General features: G+C 39.3%; 1 protein-coding gene across 1 annotated transcript in view; it reads right to left on the bottom strand.

Annotated features, from left to right (window-relative positions):
* SDK1 (sidekick cell adhesion molecule 1) overlaps nt 1-14,030 on the bottom strand; it is a gene marked incomplete at its 5' end in the record, with an annotated part of 363,636 nt that overhangs the window by 263,173 nt on the left and 86,433 nt on the right. Inside the window, 2 exons of the mRNA XM_080353916.1 lie at nt 1,720-1,826; nt 6,094-6,253. Of these exons, the coding sequence (XP_080210042.1) occupies nt 1,720-1,826; nt 6,094-6,253 (267 nt within the window). The remainder of the gene's footprint in view (nt 1-1,719; nt 1,827-6,093; nt 6,254-14,030) is intronic.

Below are 14,030 nucleotides of genomic sequence, written 5' to 3'. Positions count from 1 at the left end.
CTGTGCGGGGAATCAGATGGAGGGGAGAGAACTAATTGTACAAACCCTACAAAATAATTGTTGTGCTTTTTCTTGTTTTAATTTTGGAGAGGTTTCCCAATCCACATCTGTACAAACAAGTCTTCCTGCTGAGCCTAAAGGGTTAGTGTGCTACATTGTCATACAAGAACATGAACGCTTAGTGGAATGGAAGGGAAAATGGGTCCAAAGCCACCAAAGCTTTGTCCCCTGAAACCTATAGACAAGTCCAGAGGCATCTGGGCTCATCTGGGGCTCACGGCTGCAGGACCAGAGGCATCTCAGCCTCATCCTCCCCACTCCACCTTCCCCTTCTGGCTTCCTTGGAATCCCCCACCCCACTCAGCTACACTCGCTCAACCCACCTCCCACTAAATCCTCTGCAAACCAATACAATTCACTATAACAGAAGAAGAATATTCAGAAAAGTACTTCAAGGGTCTGACATGCATCAGAGTGAGCACAAGATCATGAAGAGGAGTAGCCGGGAGGGCCGTAAGGGCCAGCAGAAGGTGGGGAAGGAAAAACCCACTTTAGCAGCAGTTTATTTTTACATTAGCTCCCAGCATCTCTGAAACAATATCACTGAGAGGTCAAACATCAAATGACTGGTATTACTGCCATGACAGATATAGTAACATAATTTACTGCAATACAGTAAAGTGGTGAACATGATACCAAAACTTACACAGTATCATTTCCAACCATTTTTATTGCAAAACACAGGAAACTCCATGTTATTTCACTCACAACACAGTGAGTGACTTGAATCAGTTCCTTGGAATTGGGTTTCTAATAAATAACTCAATTTATCTAAATTTCACTTATCAAGTGACATTTACTACTTCTGAATTTCCAGTTATTGAATCTGAGGAAGAGAAATTTCATCCAAGTAGCAGATTGCTCTCATGCAGTATAAAAAACCCCAAAGATTTGTAAGTATTTACTTTGAAAAAAGAACAAGTCCTCATTTTATTATTTCCAAACAAGCTATTTGGATTTATTTTCTATATGTTTCCTGAAAAAAGACAATTAAGAGTATGTGATCATTTCTGAGGTACTATTAACTAGCACTAACTCCTGAGAAAATACATTTAACGTTTGCAAATGGAAGTCAGACATCCAGAGGTCAACTCGAACCTTCCACACAGTCCAAACCAAAGGGGCACAAACATTGGAGGGTTTGGTTCAGAGAGGTTTTGAGAACAGACCTTTAAAGTTTTGTTAGCAAGGTCTTCGCTGTGAAACAACTGCGTATTTTGTATCGTAAGGATGATGATCTAAATCTTCATGTATGTATCTCTGCCATACGGTTTTCTTTCAGATATCCTCTGCTGTTCTCTGGGATTTTTTGTTTTGCTTTGATTGACTATTTAGTGCTATATGTTCTTCCTTAATCCCTGTATATTCAGGGAATGGTATGATGGTTTTCTCATGCTACAGCTGTCTCCAAACAATCTTGGTTTGATGGCTTTGAACAGCTCAAGTCTGGCTCTGAAGACTCGATGTAGCATCACTTTGAACCATTTCCCATAGATAACTAGAGTGTGAAACTTCTTGTGATGCAGTAATTTCAAAATGTATTAAACACGATAGCTAGTAACTTTTCAGACTAGTAGGTGTTACTGGTATGCTGGTTTTTTACCCACAAAAAGAACTGGTTGGCTAATGAATGACAGAATAACTAGTATTCAAACATACATGCCACTTGAACTTCAGATCTCCTCTGCAGCAAAGCACCCATCCTGTTCCGCACCACGCACTGGTACGAGCCAGCATCCCACCTCCGCAGAGCGGGGATCACGTACCTACAGAGACAAAACACAGAACTATAGTGAACGTCTTTCCTGAAGACAGAACAACGCTACTTTATCTGGCATTTCTTAGCTCTCTTCTAATAACGTACACGTCATCTCAAATGCTTATTGTGTTTCTTCTTACTAACAGCTTTCTCGTTTAATCTCTGGCCTTTGGCTACAATATTGTCTGTACTATAGAAAAGAAAAAACACCCGTGAAATGCATAAAACATCTTTCAGTCTTGAGATCTACATTTGATAAATTCTAATTAGTTCACAAATTGAAATATAGACCTAAATGTTCTCCCCTTTGTTTTATCTACTCTCATTCATAAGGCAAAGATGCCTGGTAATTTGTTCAGAGGTGGTACCAGACGGCTCCAATTTAAATGGAGGAATTGGGAAGTGTTGCAAGAAATACCAAAGATTTCCAATGAAAAGAAGATGGTTAATACACGGTGCGACCACTGTGACTCAGAAGAATACTGGAAAGACACAGGGCACCGTACCTTGTATTTATTCTGCCCTTCACTAATCTTAAAAAGTCACTTAGCCCACTAATGCTCACCTTCCTCATTCAACTATATCTGATTACTCAACGTGAAAATGAGCTGATAGGCACAGTTTTAATGTGAATAAAACGCATGAATAATATAGATAATCCTGCATTAAACAAACATTAATCAAAGCGCATATTCCCCCAGTCACCTTCTGGAGATATTATGGCAGGATTAATGAAAATCTTTATGAAAAGATAAGGAAATATAAAAATGTTGAATTTTTATCTTCAAAATTTAATTCCCCTAAAAGAAAGCATCTCTTCTCATACCCACACATACAATACACACCCACATACAGAGCTTAATATCTGAACAGGATCAGACAGCACAAAAACAAAGGAGGTAGAAGAAATCTAGTTGAAGAGATAAATGAAGACTATAATCACTGCATTACAATAACAATCAAATACACTATAGCAAATAGTTCAGACAACACAATACAGTGAATTGAAACAGAGCCCAACACTGGGAAGATAAGGACAACTCAAAACAGTGTCTGGTTGGGAGTAGTAAACCAGCACACAAATAGTTGCTGGCCGGGGATAACTCCACATTAGCCCTGTTGCCTCTTGCCTGACGAGTGTGCCATAGGAAACAGAGTGAGAAAATAGGTGAAAATACAAGGCCAAGGCACAGGGTAGAAATCAACATGATATAAGGCTTCCCTAGTTCTTTTACAAAACTATTTCCTTCTCTGCCAGGCAGATGATTGTTGCATAATATCATTACCAAAAAAAAAAAAAAAAGATTCTGAGAAATAAATATTGACAATTCATTTCTACAGTTCACTGAATAGTTTATAGCTTAACAAGCTTTTCTTCCTCCCATGAAGATTTAGTATTGTACTTGGCCAACACTTATCTATTATATAGAGCCAAAATTAAAGGCTTCTTTTTTGGTATTCATCTGTGCTAAGAGAGTAACGCAGCGTTAGTTTTTCTGCCACTAGGACAAAACAAATCAATTAGATCAGAAATGTCCTACTTTGGTCTTGTTTTCTGACTTATTAATCACACCGAATCACAGAATCAACTGGGTTGGAAAAGACCTCAGAGATCATCCAGTCCAACCCTTGGTCCAACTCCAGTCCGAGACAGATATTCACAGAATTTCTAACACTGCTTTTTTGCTATGCTTTCACCATTCTAATTTCCTGATATGCAAGAAGTGATACTAATAGCGCTTTCTAAATTCAAAATAAGACTTTCTTTCACAGAATAAATGTAGGGCAAAGGTTAATATAAATTTTTACAGTGGCAAGAAATAATTTTGCTTTAATTTTGCCTACACTCAACTTTGAAGATGGAAGATCTTCTCATTGTATGATGGCAGGAGGTTACTTAAGGTTTCTGGGGACATCTGACTGTACTTAGAAAGTCAGCCCAGACAGTTTCTCTGTTTTGGGGTCACAGTCAACTAGAAAGTGGCTGTTTCGAAAGTCTCCAATGAAAGATGTGAAGTGACAAGCATAAAAGAAAGCGTCACAGGAACTCTTAATGCACTCATAACCTGCTCCACCACCAGGACTGCAATGGGTTAAAGAGTTGGACCAAGGGTTGGACTCAATGATCTCTGAGGTCTTTTCCAACCCAGTCGATTCTGTGATTCTGTGACTTTTTGAATACCGAATAAAATTGTGTGCAATGTTAAAAACACAACTATAATAATCAGATACTTCTAAGTAGTTTGGCAAGAAAGCTCGGACATAACCTTAGTTTCTTAAATTCAAATAAATTAATATCTTCAGGTGACAAAAACCAATACGGAGGATACACCCGGTCCAGAACTTAATTCAAAAGAAAAGAAAGAAAAGTGTTACTGCCTGAACTTTAAAGCCGCTTAACTTATAGTCATAACCAAAATTGCTACTGCACTCAGAAATATTGTTTTGATTACATGTATCTCAGATCACAAAGAATTTATAAGGTTGTTTTATAAATTCTTAATACAAACTAGTGTATGCACAGTCACTATAAAAACCAGGCTGTGCACATAACCAGCATCGTTATCCAAAGAAAAGCTGTTCGTTCAGGGTCACCAATGTCAAAATGCAAAGACTCCAATTAGTTCTTTACTCACTTGGTGTGTTATAATAAGCGTTGAATATTTTCAGCCTGTTACAATATAGACATTACTTTAACCAAGGCACACTAAGCAACATCAATTACCAAAAATCTTTGATTGATGATTCAAATTGCAGCCGAAGTCACTTAGGCAGGAAAGATTCATGCATTTAAACAGAGTATTTACCCAAGAGAACTGCAGAGCAAACTATTACAGGGTCAAAGTTTAAATGTTGCAACTGGAATCTTTATGTCTAAGCACATCTTTTCCTTGTTTTCATTCATCCTAATGCACCTATGCCATATAATTCTTTTGGGATGCTTAATACTTTGCATTTCTATAAAACCAAAATCCCTTTTGGTTTATCTTTGACTGTGGTATAGGAGTAGGGCTGCAACTTCTAAATGGATATTTTATATCAATGCTATTTTATTACTATAAACCAGTAGTTTCGTATCTTAATCACCTCTGCAGCAGATGTTTTCATTGGTAATTAATATGGAAAATATAACTAATGTTAGGGTACAGTTTTGAAAATCTTTGAGAAAAGTCATTCTGGACTACCTTGTGTAACAATAGAAAACTTGATATCATTCTCCACATTTTTATACTGATCTATACTGGAATTTCTGTCTGTAGTGATGGAGCGCAACGTTTTCCTACCTTAAGCAATGTAAACACAGAAGTGCAGTATTTGCCTTGGTTTGCTGAAGACACAAGTGTTACACAAGTGCTGTGTCTGTCACACACTCACCCCTCAACTTTTGAATTCAATAAGTTACTTCAAAAACATTTGAAAGCAACCAATAAGTTGCATTAAAAGTTTCTATAAGGTTATAGACACCGCCAATTGCATAGGGGAGACACGGTTAGCTCCTCCATTAAAGAAAAGTAGACAAAACTTGGCTGTTTTACACTTTGGTCTTTGATCAGCCAACTACTGTTTATCAGCAAAACCGCAGCTGAGAAGCCCCAGTGTGGTTTTCCTTTCCTTGCCGGGATGTTTTTCTGGAATGGGGAGGAGATCAGTGAGGTCCTGGGAGCAAAGCACACAATCACAGAAAAACAGTTCGTTAAACTATAACATTAATTTTCACATTCTAAAAGTGAAACCAGAAGTTTCCATGCAATTTAAGACAGACCACATTCTTTCAGATCTTATTGAATAGTCCCATAGTACCAGTATCTACAGAGGTGTTTTGAGGTATTGGGGATTTCGGCAGGGGGTGTTTGTTTTGGGGCTTTTTGCAATGACACTTAGAGAAGGCAATTATATGGCTTTTATTTACTTGTATTCACTGGAGTAGGCTTAGCTTTGTTCAAAGATAAGTATCATTTCATGTATAACATTTACCTAATGAACATACCTGCTATTCATTACAAATACAAGCAAGATTACATCTCCAGCAAAAAAGCATTTTTGGCATATAACAATTCTATGTTAGGACCCTTTCTTTGGAGAGTGAAATATTTTTAGCAAAGGCGATTCTCTCATAGATATTTTAGTTGTTTACAAAACAATCTTTTTGCATGAAGTAATGTACCAGTATCTACAGAGGTGTTTTGAGGTATCGGGGATTTGGGCAGGGGGTGTTTGTTTTGGGGCTTTTTGCAATGACACTTAGAGAAGGCAATTATATGGCTTTTATTTACTTGTATTCACTGGAGTAGGCGATGATTTCACTGTCATTGTGCAGCCACTTGAATTCCAAGGGCCAGCTGCCTTCGGCCAGGCACGTCAGGACCAGCCGGTTGCCCTCCAGGTGTATCTGGGGCAAACCTGGTTCCGTCTTGAAGTATGGTGCAACTTCATCTGAAAGAGAGAGAAAATGGGGTTGTAAGCTATTTGAGTATAGTATATGCCAATATTTAACTCACTTCTTCTCAAAATGGCCAACACAAGATAACACAATGCAGCACCTCAGGCTTACAGTGCTGTATTTGTAACTAAGCTTTATCTTCAGAAGCAGAATTCACAAGATCTTGATAACCTCCATCCTTGGCACTTGGTTAGAAGAGAAGTGCCCACTCAGACAAGCTTTTGTTCATGTTTACTGTTTATACATATGAGAATTTCAGCATTGTCTGCTGTGACAGCCACTGACAGCCCTACTGGCGCTTTCCCCCCTTCTCCTCCTTGAGGATTAAATCCACTCAGAGCTATTTTTTATTTCTTGAATAGAAACCAGAAGAGTAATCTTGGATAGAAACGATTATCACAGCAGGAGAAGTCTCAGGGTAAACGAAGAATTCTGATAGAAAAAAAACACCTCACAAAATGGCAAGATGAACATGTTTTTGAACATCACTGCCAATCAAAATGTGTTAAACTCTATCACCTGAACCACTAATGTATTTTGAATTAGGGCACTTCCATAATGTTTAAGGGTCACATGTAGTCTCAAACTCTTGTTCTCCTGTGGATCAAAAATGCTCAAAATATTCCAAGCAACAAAATTCTTGACTGGTAAATTACCAAAGCTCCACTCAAACAGGGATTGATCACAAGTCTGCACCAGTTAGAAACTGTCCTCCTTGTCACCTCGGGAAGATTAAGGCTTTCCCACTTTACACGTCGAATTCCTACATGTAGCTACGTCAAAACCACAGATTTAATCTTAGAAGTTTACAAATACCTTATATAATCAAAATTAACATGTTTATGTATATATATAAATACACAAGTTACATTCAAGATCAGAGATTTAATACACAATATGGAGTAATATTTCATAGGCAGACATCGCTGTGCTCCGCTTTTTAGCAGTGCAGAGTGTGTGTGTATTTTGTATACAAAATGATAAAAAAGAAGATACACAAACGTTGTCTACATACCAACTACCCAGTTAAATTGCTAATCTTTTAAAACTTATTTTAGGTTAAGCTCAGGTATTTCTATACTTGAGATTTAAAGAGTTCAAGCTAACTTTTACAGTTTATGGGGAAGTGACCGCACATACTATTCAAGGCTGGCTGAAATTTTTGAATTGCCAGGTCATATACTATAATTTGTAACAGCTAAAAGGCACAAGACAGCAAGCACATGCATGAGGAAAGGAGGAGCTCCAGGAAAGGGGTGTCGGGGTGTCACAGAATCCCAGAGTGTCAGGGGTTGAAGGGCCCTGGAAAGCTCATTCAGTGCAATCCCCCCATGGAGCAGGAACACCCAGATGAGGTTACACAGGAAGGTGTCCAGGCAGGTTGGAATGTCTGCACAGAAGGAGACTCCACAACCCCCCTGGGCAGCCTGGGCCAGGCTCTGCCACCCTCACCCCCAACAAGTTGCTTCTCATATTTAAGTGGAACCTCCTGTGTTCCAGTTTGTACCCATTGCCCCTTGTCCTGTCACTGGTTGTCACCAGCAGAGCCTGGCTCCATCCACCTGACACTGTCCCTTTCCATATTGATCCCCAGGAACGAGTCCCCCCTCAGTGTCCTCTTGTCCAGCTCCAGAGCCCCAGCTCCCTCAGCCTTTCCTCACACGGGAGATGCTCCACTCCCTTTCAGCATCTTTCACAGAATCGACTGGGCTGGAAAAGCCCTCAGAGATCATCCAGTCCAACCCTTGGTCCAACTCCAGTCCGTTTATTAGATCATGGCACTAAGTGCCATGTCCAATCTCCGTTTAAAAACCTCCAGGGATGGCGAGTCCAGCACCTCCCTGGGCAGCCATTCCAATGCCTGATCACTCTCTCTGTAAAGAATTTCTTTCTAATCTTTGTTGCCCTTTGGAGCCCAGAGCTCCCCCAAAGGCTGGGACAGCCCATCAGTCTGCACTGCCAACCTCTGAGCCCCTATCTTGGCCTTTGTCCCTTATCAGGGAATTGTTACCACCCAGCAGACCACCTGGCAACAGCCCCATCCTGGTGTCCCAGGGCAGCAGCTCTGAGCGGCCCAGCAGCCACAGTTGGGCTGTTGCCAAATTCTAAGCTGCAACTGCCTATAAAGTTGAACATCAGCTGCATACGCATTTGATGATTTGTATTCACAAACTGTCCCGCTACTTTTTAGGATTTAACTTCAGAAAGATGTAATTATTTCTGCAGGAAACCAGCACATCATCTTAAAGCAATACTTATAAACTATTACACAAAATCTGACCTAACAAAGGGAATTAAACACTCTATTTTGAGGTGAGGTCCTTCTCTGATTTGTAGCATTTAAAATAATTTGTTCTTTTCATGCAAAGTGATTAATGGCTAGTGCAGGTCAGTAATATTTTCTTTACATTTGATAGACAGGAAACCATGACAATTCAATGTATGAGAAAACAGGAACAGTTCCAAACTGGCAGATGGTCCCAGGCAAACCCAAGATGCTTTGTGCACTTCACTCTATTCCATGACTGAGATTATATTCTGCAAAACTTTTGTTGTTGTTTTAATAACTGTAAATACTATGAATAATTCTTATCTCAATTCCCATTTCTCCTAAGTAGTGAAATCAATGAATATTTTAAAACTATCAAGAAAAACTTGAGACAGAGCTGACATTACTGTGGAATACAGTTATTTTACCCAGAGCTAAAAGCAATTTTTTTCACAAAGATGTTTCTAAATGAGTGAGGAAATGTTAAATCCTTTCAGAGGCTTCTCATGTACTTTGGAGAGTGTCCCAAAGGAGTCAGGAGACAGACACTGCACCCTCACAGGATTGAAGGGTCAGGATTCCTCTGAGATGAGAGGCGCTGGAACTGGGGGGAAAGGGCTGGAACTGGGGGGAAAGGGCTGGAACTGGGGGGAAAGGGCTGGAACTGGGGGGAAAGGGCTGGAACTGGGGTCCCCGTGAGTCCTACAGTACAGGGTCCAATTGGTAAATTGAAATTATTAGTGCCGAGTCCCCTGAAAACAACGGTATTTACCCTGCTTGTCTCTAGAAGCTCATGAAATCGCCTTGTTAAGCTGTTCCTTCCTGAAGAAACTTGAGTCATTCACGGAGATTGCAATGAACCCGCTACCTGCACTAGAAACCTCTCCCTAAGTAATTTGCTGATCGTGTTTTTCAGTGACACAAAGACTCAAGCAGCATAACCTCCTTCATTATTTCTCTCTGAATTATCCAGTTACTCCTTCTGGCTTTCCAAGAGCAAATGATTTATTTGAAAGACAAAGAGCGCTGCCGGCAAGTCTGTCATTCAGCCCTACATTTCCTACTGAAATATTCCAAACCAGTGATGCTGCAAGCCACTCAGGGCGATTTCCCATTTAAAGTATCATAATCAAGCTGGTAATACAGGAAAATTATTCTCAAAATTCAATCCAGTTCTAGGAGAAGCTAAAATTTAATAGACCTATGGGAATATTTTTATAAAGAATATAGCACGCTTTATAAATTAGCCCAGCTCTCTGCAAGATTTACTTAAGCCTTTGGAGTGATTTTATTTTCTAGTCTTTTATTCTTGACGTTCTCATCAATCACATACCATCAGTTTATCAAATTCAATTATGTAATCAGAGCTCACTAAAAATTCACTGAAAGCAGACATGAAAATAAAATACTGAGCAATGATTCCATATAGAAAGGTAGCGGTAAAGCTTTGATGAGTTTGGCTGCTCGCACCTCAGACACAAGATCAATCCTGTCCCGCATCCTCAGCTTCCCACCTTTCGGCTGTAATGGGAAGCAGAACTTTAAACTGGACCTACAAGGACAGGTTTGGTCGTTATAGAGCACCCCACGGAAACAGGAAAAAGCAGCAGGAAAAATGAAAGCCATCTCAGAAAGAAAATTGTAGGAACAGAAGAACTGGTTAAGGGATAGTAGATACAAAGGGGTTATTTAATAGGCATGAGATATTGCACTTCATTAATTAAATACAGGAAGGGCTCACCGTAAGGGTAAGCTTGGCCAATCAAGGGTTTAGAAGCCACAAGAGCATCAGTTTTTATTCTCTTGGAAGACAGAGCAAAAAGCTAATAAAAAGCCTAAGGCCTTGAAACAGGAATAATAAACCACCAGAATTAATATTCTTAGCTAAAACAGTTTCCTGCCTACAAGATAAAAAGTAAGCATTGCTGCTCGACACTGTTGTGCTACACACTGTTGCTGTCTCCTCAGTGTTCAATGTGTTAATACTTCCAGGCTCTCTGGCTCTTCAGCTACGCTGCTTTAAAATAAAAATAACAATTTAAAAATTATTTGAGTGGCAAAGAAGAGAGGATAAGGTGACAATCTGTGGGTAAATATATCTACAGCTTCTACAAATTTGCATCAAGTCTGCTCACCAAACTCGCTAACATCCCGCCCAGTATCCTTAAAAAGATGATGCAGATTTATTTCTATGTAAATCTCAGGAGAAAAAAAACGGGCTGAATATACCAAAAGTATCTGGAAAGTTGCTCCAAAACACGTCTGCCGTGCTCTTGTGCATCAGTAAACTGCAAGAGTTCCACTGTACTGCCAGCTTAACCCATCTCCTTTCTTTCTTTGGTCCATAGATGGATTTGATCTCCAAGTATAGCTTCAGAAGCTAATTCAGCAATGCCCATACACTTCTGTTTGGATTGATGTTGACATTTCAATACAACAATGGTGCTGTATGCAGCTGTTATCTATGCCCAGCCCTAGTGGACAAGATGCATCACAGGACAGCTGAGAGCTCACTCATTTTATTCTCCCTGAAAATCACCTTTGGGCACGAACGCACTGTAGAGGAGAAGGCAGTTGACCAAACAGCTTAATACTGAATGGAATGACAACACAAATTCCAAGAGTTGCTACTCATTAGTTAACCAAGGGAACCTAATGTCATAAGGATAGTGGGAGTGAACATGACTAGTGTCTCAGGGACCTCAAACATACCCTCTAATAAACACATTAACAAAGTTTGGCTAATGATTCTTAGCCCTCTAACAGTTTATATTTATAAAATACATACACCAAAGTCAGGCTAAATAGAGCTTTCAATTACTCCAAGGTGCTACAAGCTCTTGAAAGCAGTCCTGTCCCTCAGGAATTCATGCACTTTAATTAAAGACACAATTTCATCTTGAGCACCTCTATCCCACTGAGAAAAGGAAAGTCACCGTATTCCAGAGAAGGACCACGTCACTTGCATCAGTGAAAAACACTGCAACCGCCCTCTTAACAATCTCAGTATTTGTCTCCAGAAATGTCAGATATCAATAGTTACAGGTAAAACCACATGCTCACATCCTGAGGAAATTATTAGAGGAAGGATAACGCGGTGAGTGTAGAGAACAGGTTCAGTTATCCCCACTGCCCTTGCTATTTGCCTTTGTTATTTATCTCTACTTTTAAGTCATTTTCAGGTGAGCCAATATTGAATACTAAAAGTAGATTAATCTGTTCATAAAATCAGCAAATCAGAGCAAATACAGCTTAATCACTACGAAATATCATTTGGGCAGCTGCCTTTCCACTGCTCAGTTCACCCAACAGATACGATACCGAAAATAAATTTTTGACTGAGATACATTTTCCAACAAATCCAAACAACAATACAATTGTTTTATTAAAAAAAACCACACCAATGTTGATTTTGGCTTATTAGTCCCTCGTCCAAGCATGATGCACATCATCCTTTCTACATATGCATATGTAAAGCTACAGTCAACCCAACACAAAAAACACAATATCGCTGAGGAATTTTCCAGGAAAATGAGACTAGATAAATAAATTACACACAGAGGCTGAACAAAGAGCTCAGGAGAAGACCAACAATATAGAAATATTTTTGCTCTCATTTTTTGCAAGGAAAAGGGATATGAGGCATCTGAAGGTCAGTTAACAACAACTGCCACAAAGAGGGTTTTGTAAGATCCATCTTGGGGACCGAGCGCATAATGGAAAAGTACAGTTAAATTAAAAAGGAAGCTTGAGTCAGGAAACCCAGCCTAATGGCAGCAAGAACCTTTTCAGTAATCCCAAGAAAGTGGATACGACTATGGACAGCAGAAGCCCATCCAGAGCAGATTGAAGTTCAGCTGGGCCGTTCCCAAGCTGGTGTTTCAGTCCAACACGAGCTGCTCTGAGCAGATCGGCAGCTGGGACCTGCAACCCACCGGGGAATCGGGACCACGTGCTCATTCCCAACTTCGACACAGAAAATCTTTTTCCCTTTCAAAAGGAGCTTTTAATCTCATTATGTTGGTTCCTGACACATGCGTACACATGCTAGCTCTGGATGCCAGTTGTATTCTCTTGTGGAAATGAACTTCAGTAGCTTCTATGGCGTAGAAATCCGGAATTATTAGATAGTAAATCTTGGGAAATGTACCAGGAAGTCAGATTCAACTCAGATATATTTGAATCAATCTTCCTGAAGTCAAACCTTCTAAAACACATTGGGTGAGATGCTGTGAAACTTAGTAGATGATCTATTCATAAACTGCCAACAATGTCAAACATACATTAGAGCATTCAGTCGCTTGAACTGTATGGATTTGCAGGAAGGCTATTCTACCCAAAATATTGGATATTTGAGATTCAAATTTTCCTGGTTGGAAGCGTGACATAAATCACCGAGTACCACAATTAAATTTAAATTGCATTTTACTACCTCAGTCTAAGTCTGGATTTGAAAGGACTGATGCATCATAGTGAATATTTCATTAAATAGGAGGTTATTTTTCAAACATACTGCCATAGTTAAGGATTTTCACACAATGGTATAAAACATTCCTTTAAAGTGGATTTCTTGAACTTTTATCAACGACGATATCTGGTTTTATATTGGAATAATACTGAAGTAACTGTGTTTAAATCGGTCTTTCCTCCTCAATTCCATAAGTCAAGTAAATGAGCCCACACGACCCATTTTGTCCTCCTATAGATAAGAAAGATAACCTGCTTGTTAGATGCCTCTGCTATAATCTCCAAATGCAAATACAGTATCAGCCGAGGTTGATGGATAGTGCTTTTAAAGGTTTAATTGGGGATGGAATTAAATTGTTTTAGGACTCAGCAAGTTCTGTGAGGAAACCTACATATTTCTAGAATAAGTGACATTTATTTCTTTTAAATGCACAGTCATTGGGAGACAAGATTTCAATGGGTACATTTTTTTGCCTCAAATAGGTCAAATAACTAATTGGCAAGTTAGTTATTGGGTAATTGCCAATCATATGTTTGATTTGGACAGAAGAAATATTGAATTTAAGATTGCATACCTATTGCACGCTATCCCGAGAGGAAAACTAAACATTCTGTAATGTAAAGTTATGATTAGCTTTCAACAATTCAATAGAATAGGAGTCCCCGGTGGCAAGAACGAGTGTTTCACACTGATGGTGAAGTAGATTTTCTCTGTTTCAGATTGACCCACATGGCACCGCAGATTCCATTTGGCTTCTAAGCTCCTCATTTCTGAATGCAAACAGATCAAATGATTTTCCCAAATCTTGACTAATACATAGTGTCTTTTAAAAAAACAAACATCACTATGCATTCCTTTAGAAACTTCTACAGTTCTCATAAAATGACTTGCTAGAGGAAAAGCTGTTTTAATATTTCCAACCTTTCTACCTTGTTTTAAGGCACAAATATTTCCTATGACATCTCTTGGCCTTCTTCCTTTTTCCCTACGAACAGCTTTAGATAAACCACAAAAATGTATTTGCATGTTCGGT

The sequence above is a fragment of the Nesoenas mayeri genome (assembly GCF_963082525.1).
Source record: "Nesoenas mayeri genome assembly, chromosome: 15".
In the NCBI taxonomy this organism is placed as follows: Eukaryota; Metazoa; Chordata; class Aves; order Columbiformes; family Columbidae; genus Nesoenas; species Nesoenas mayeri.
The sequence above is the reverse complement of the archived record's forward strand: the minus strand, read 5'-3'. Positions and strand labels throughout refer to the sequence as shown.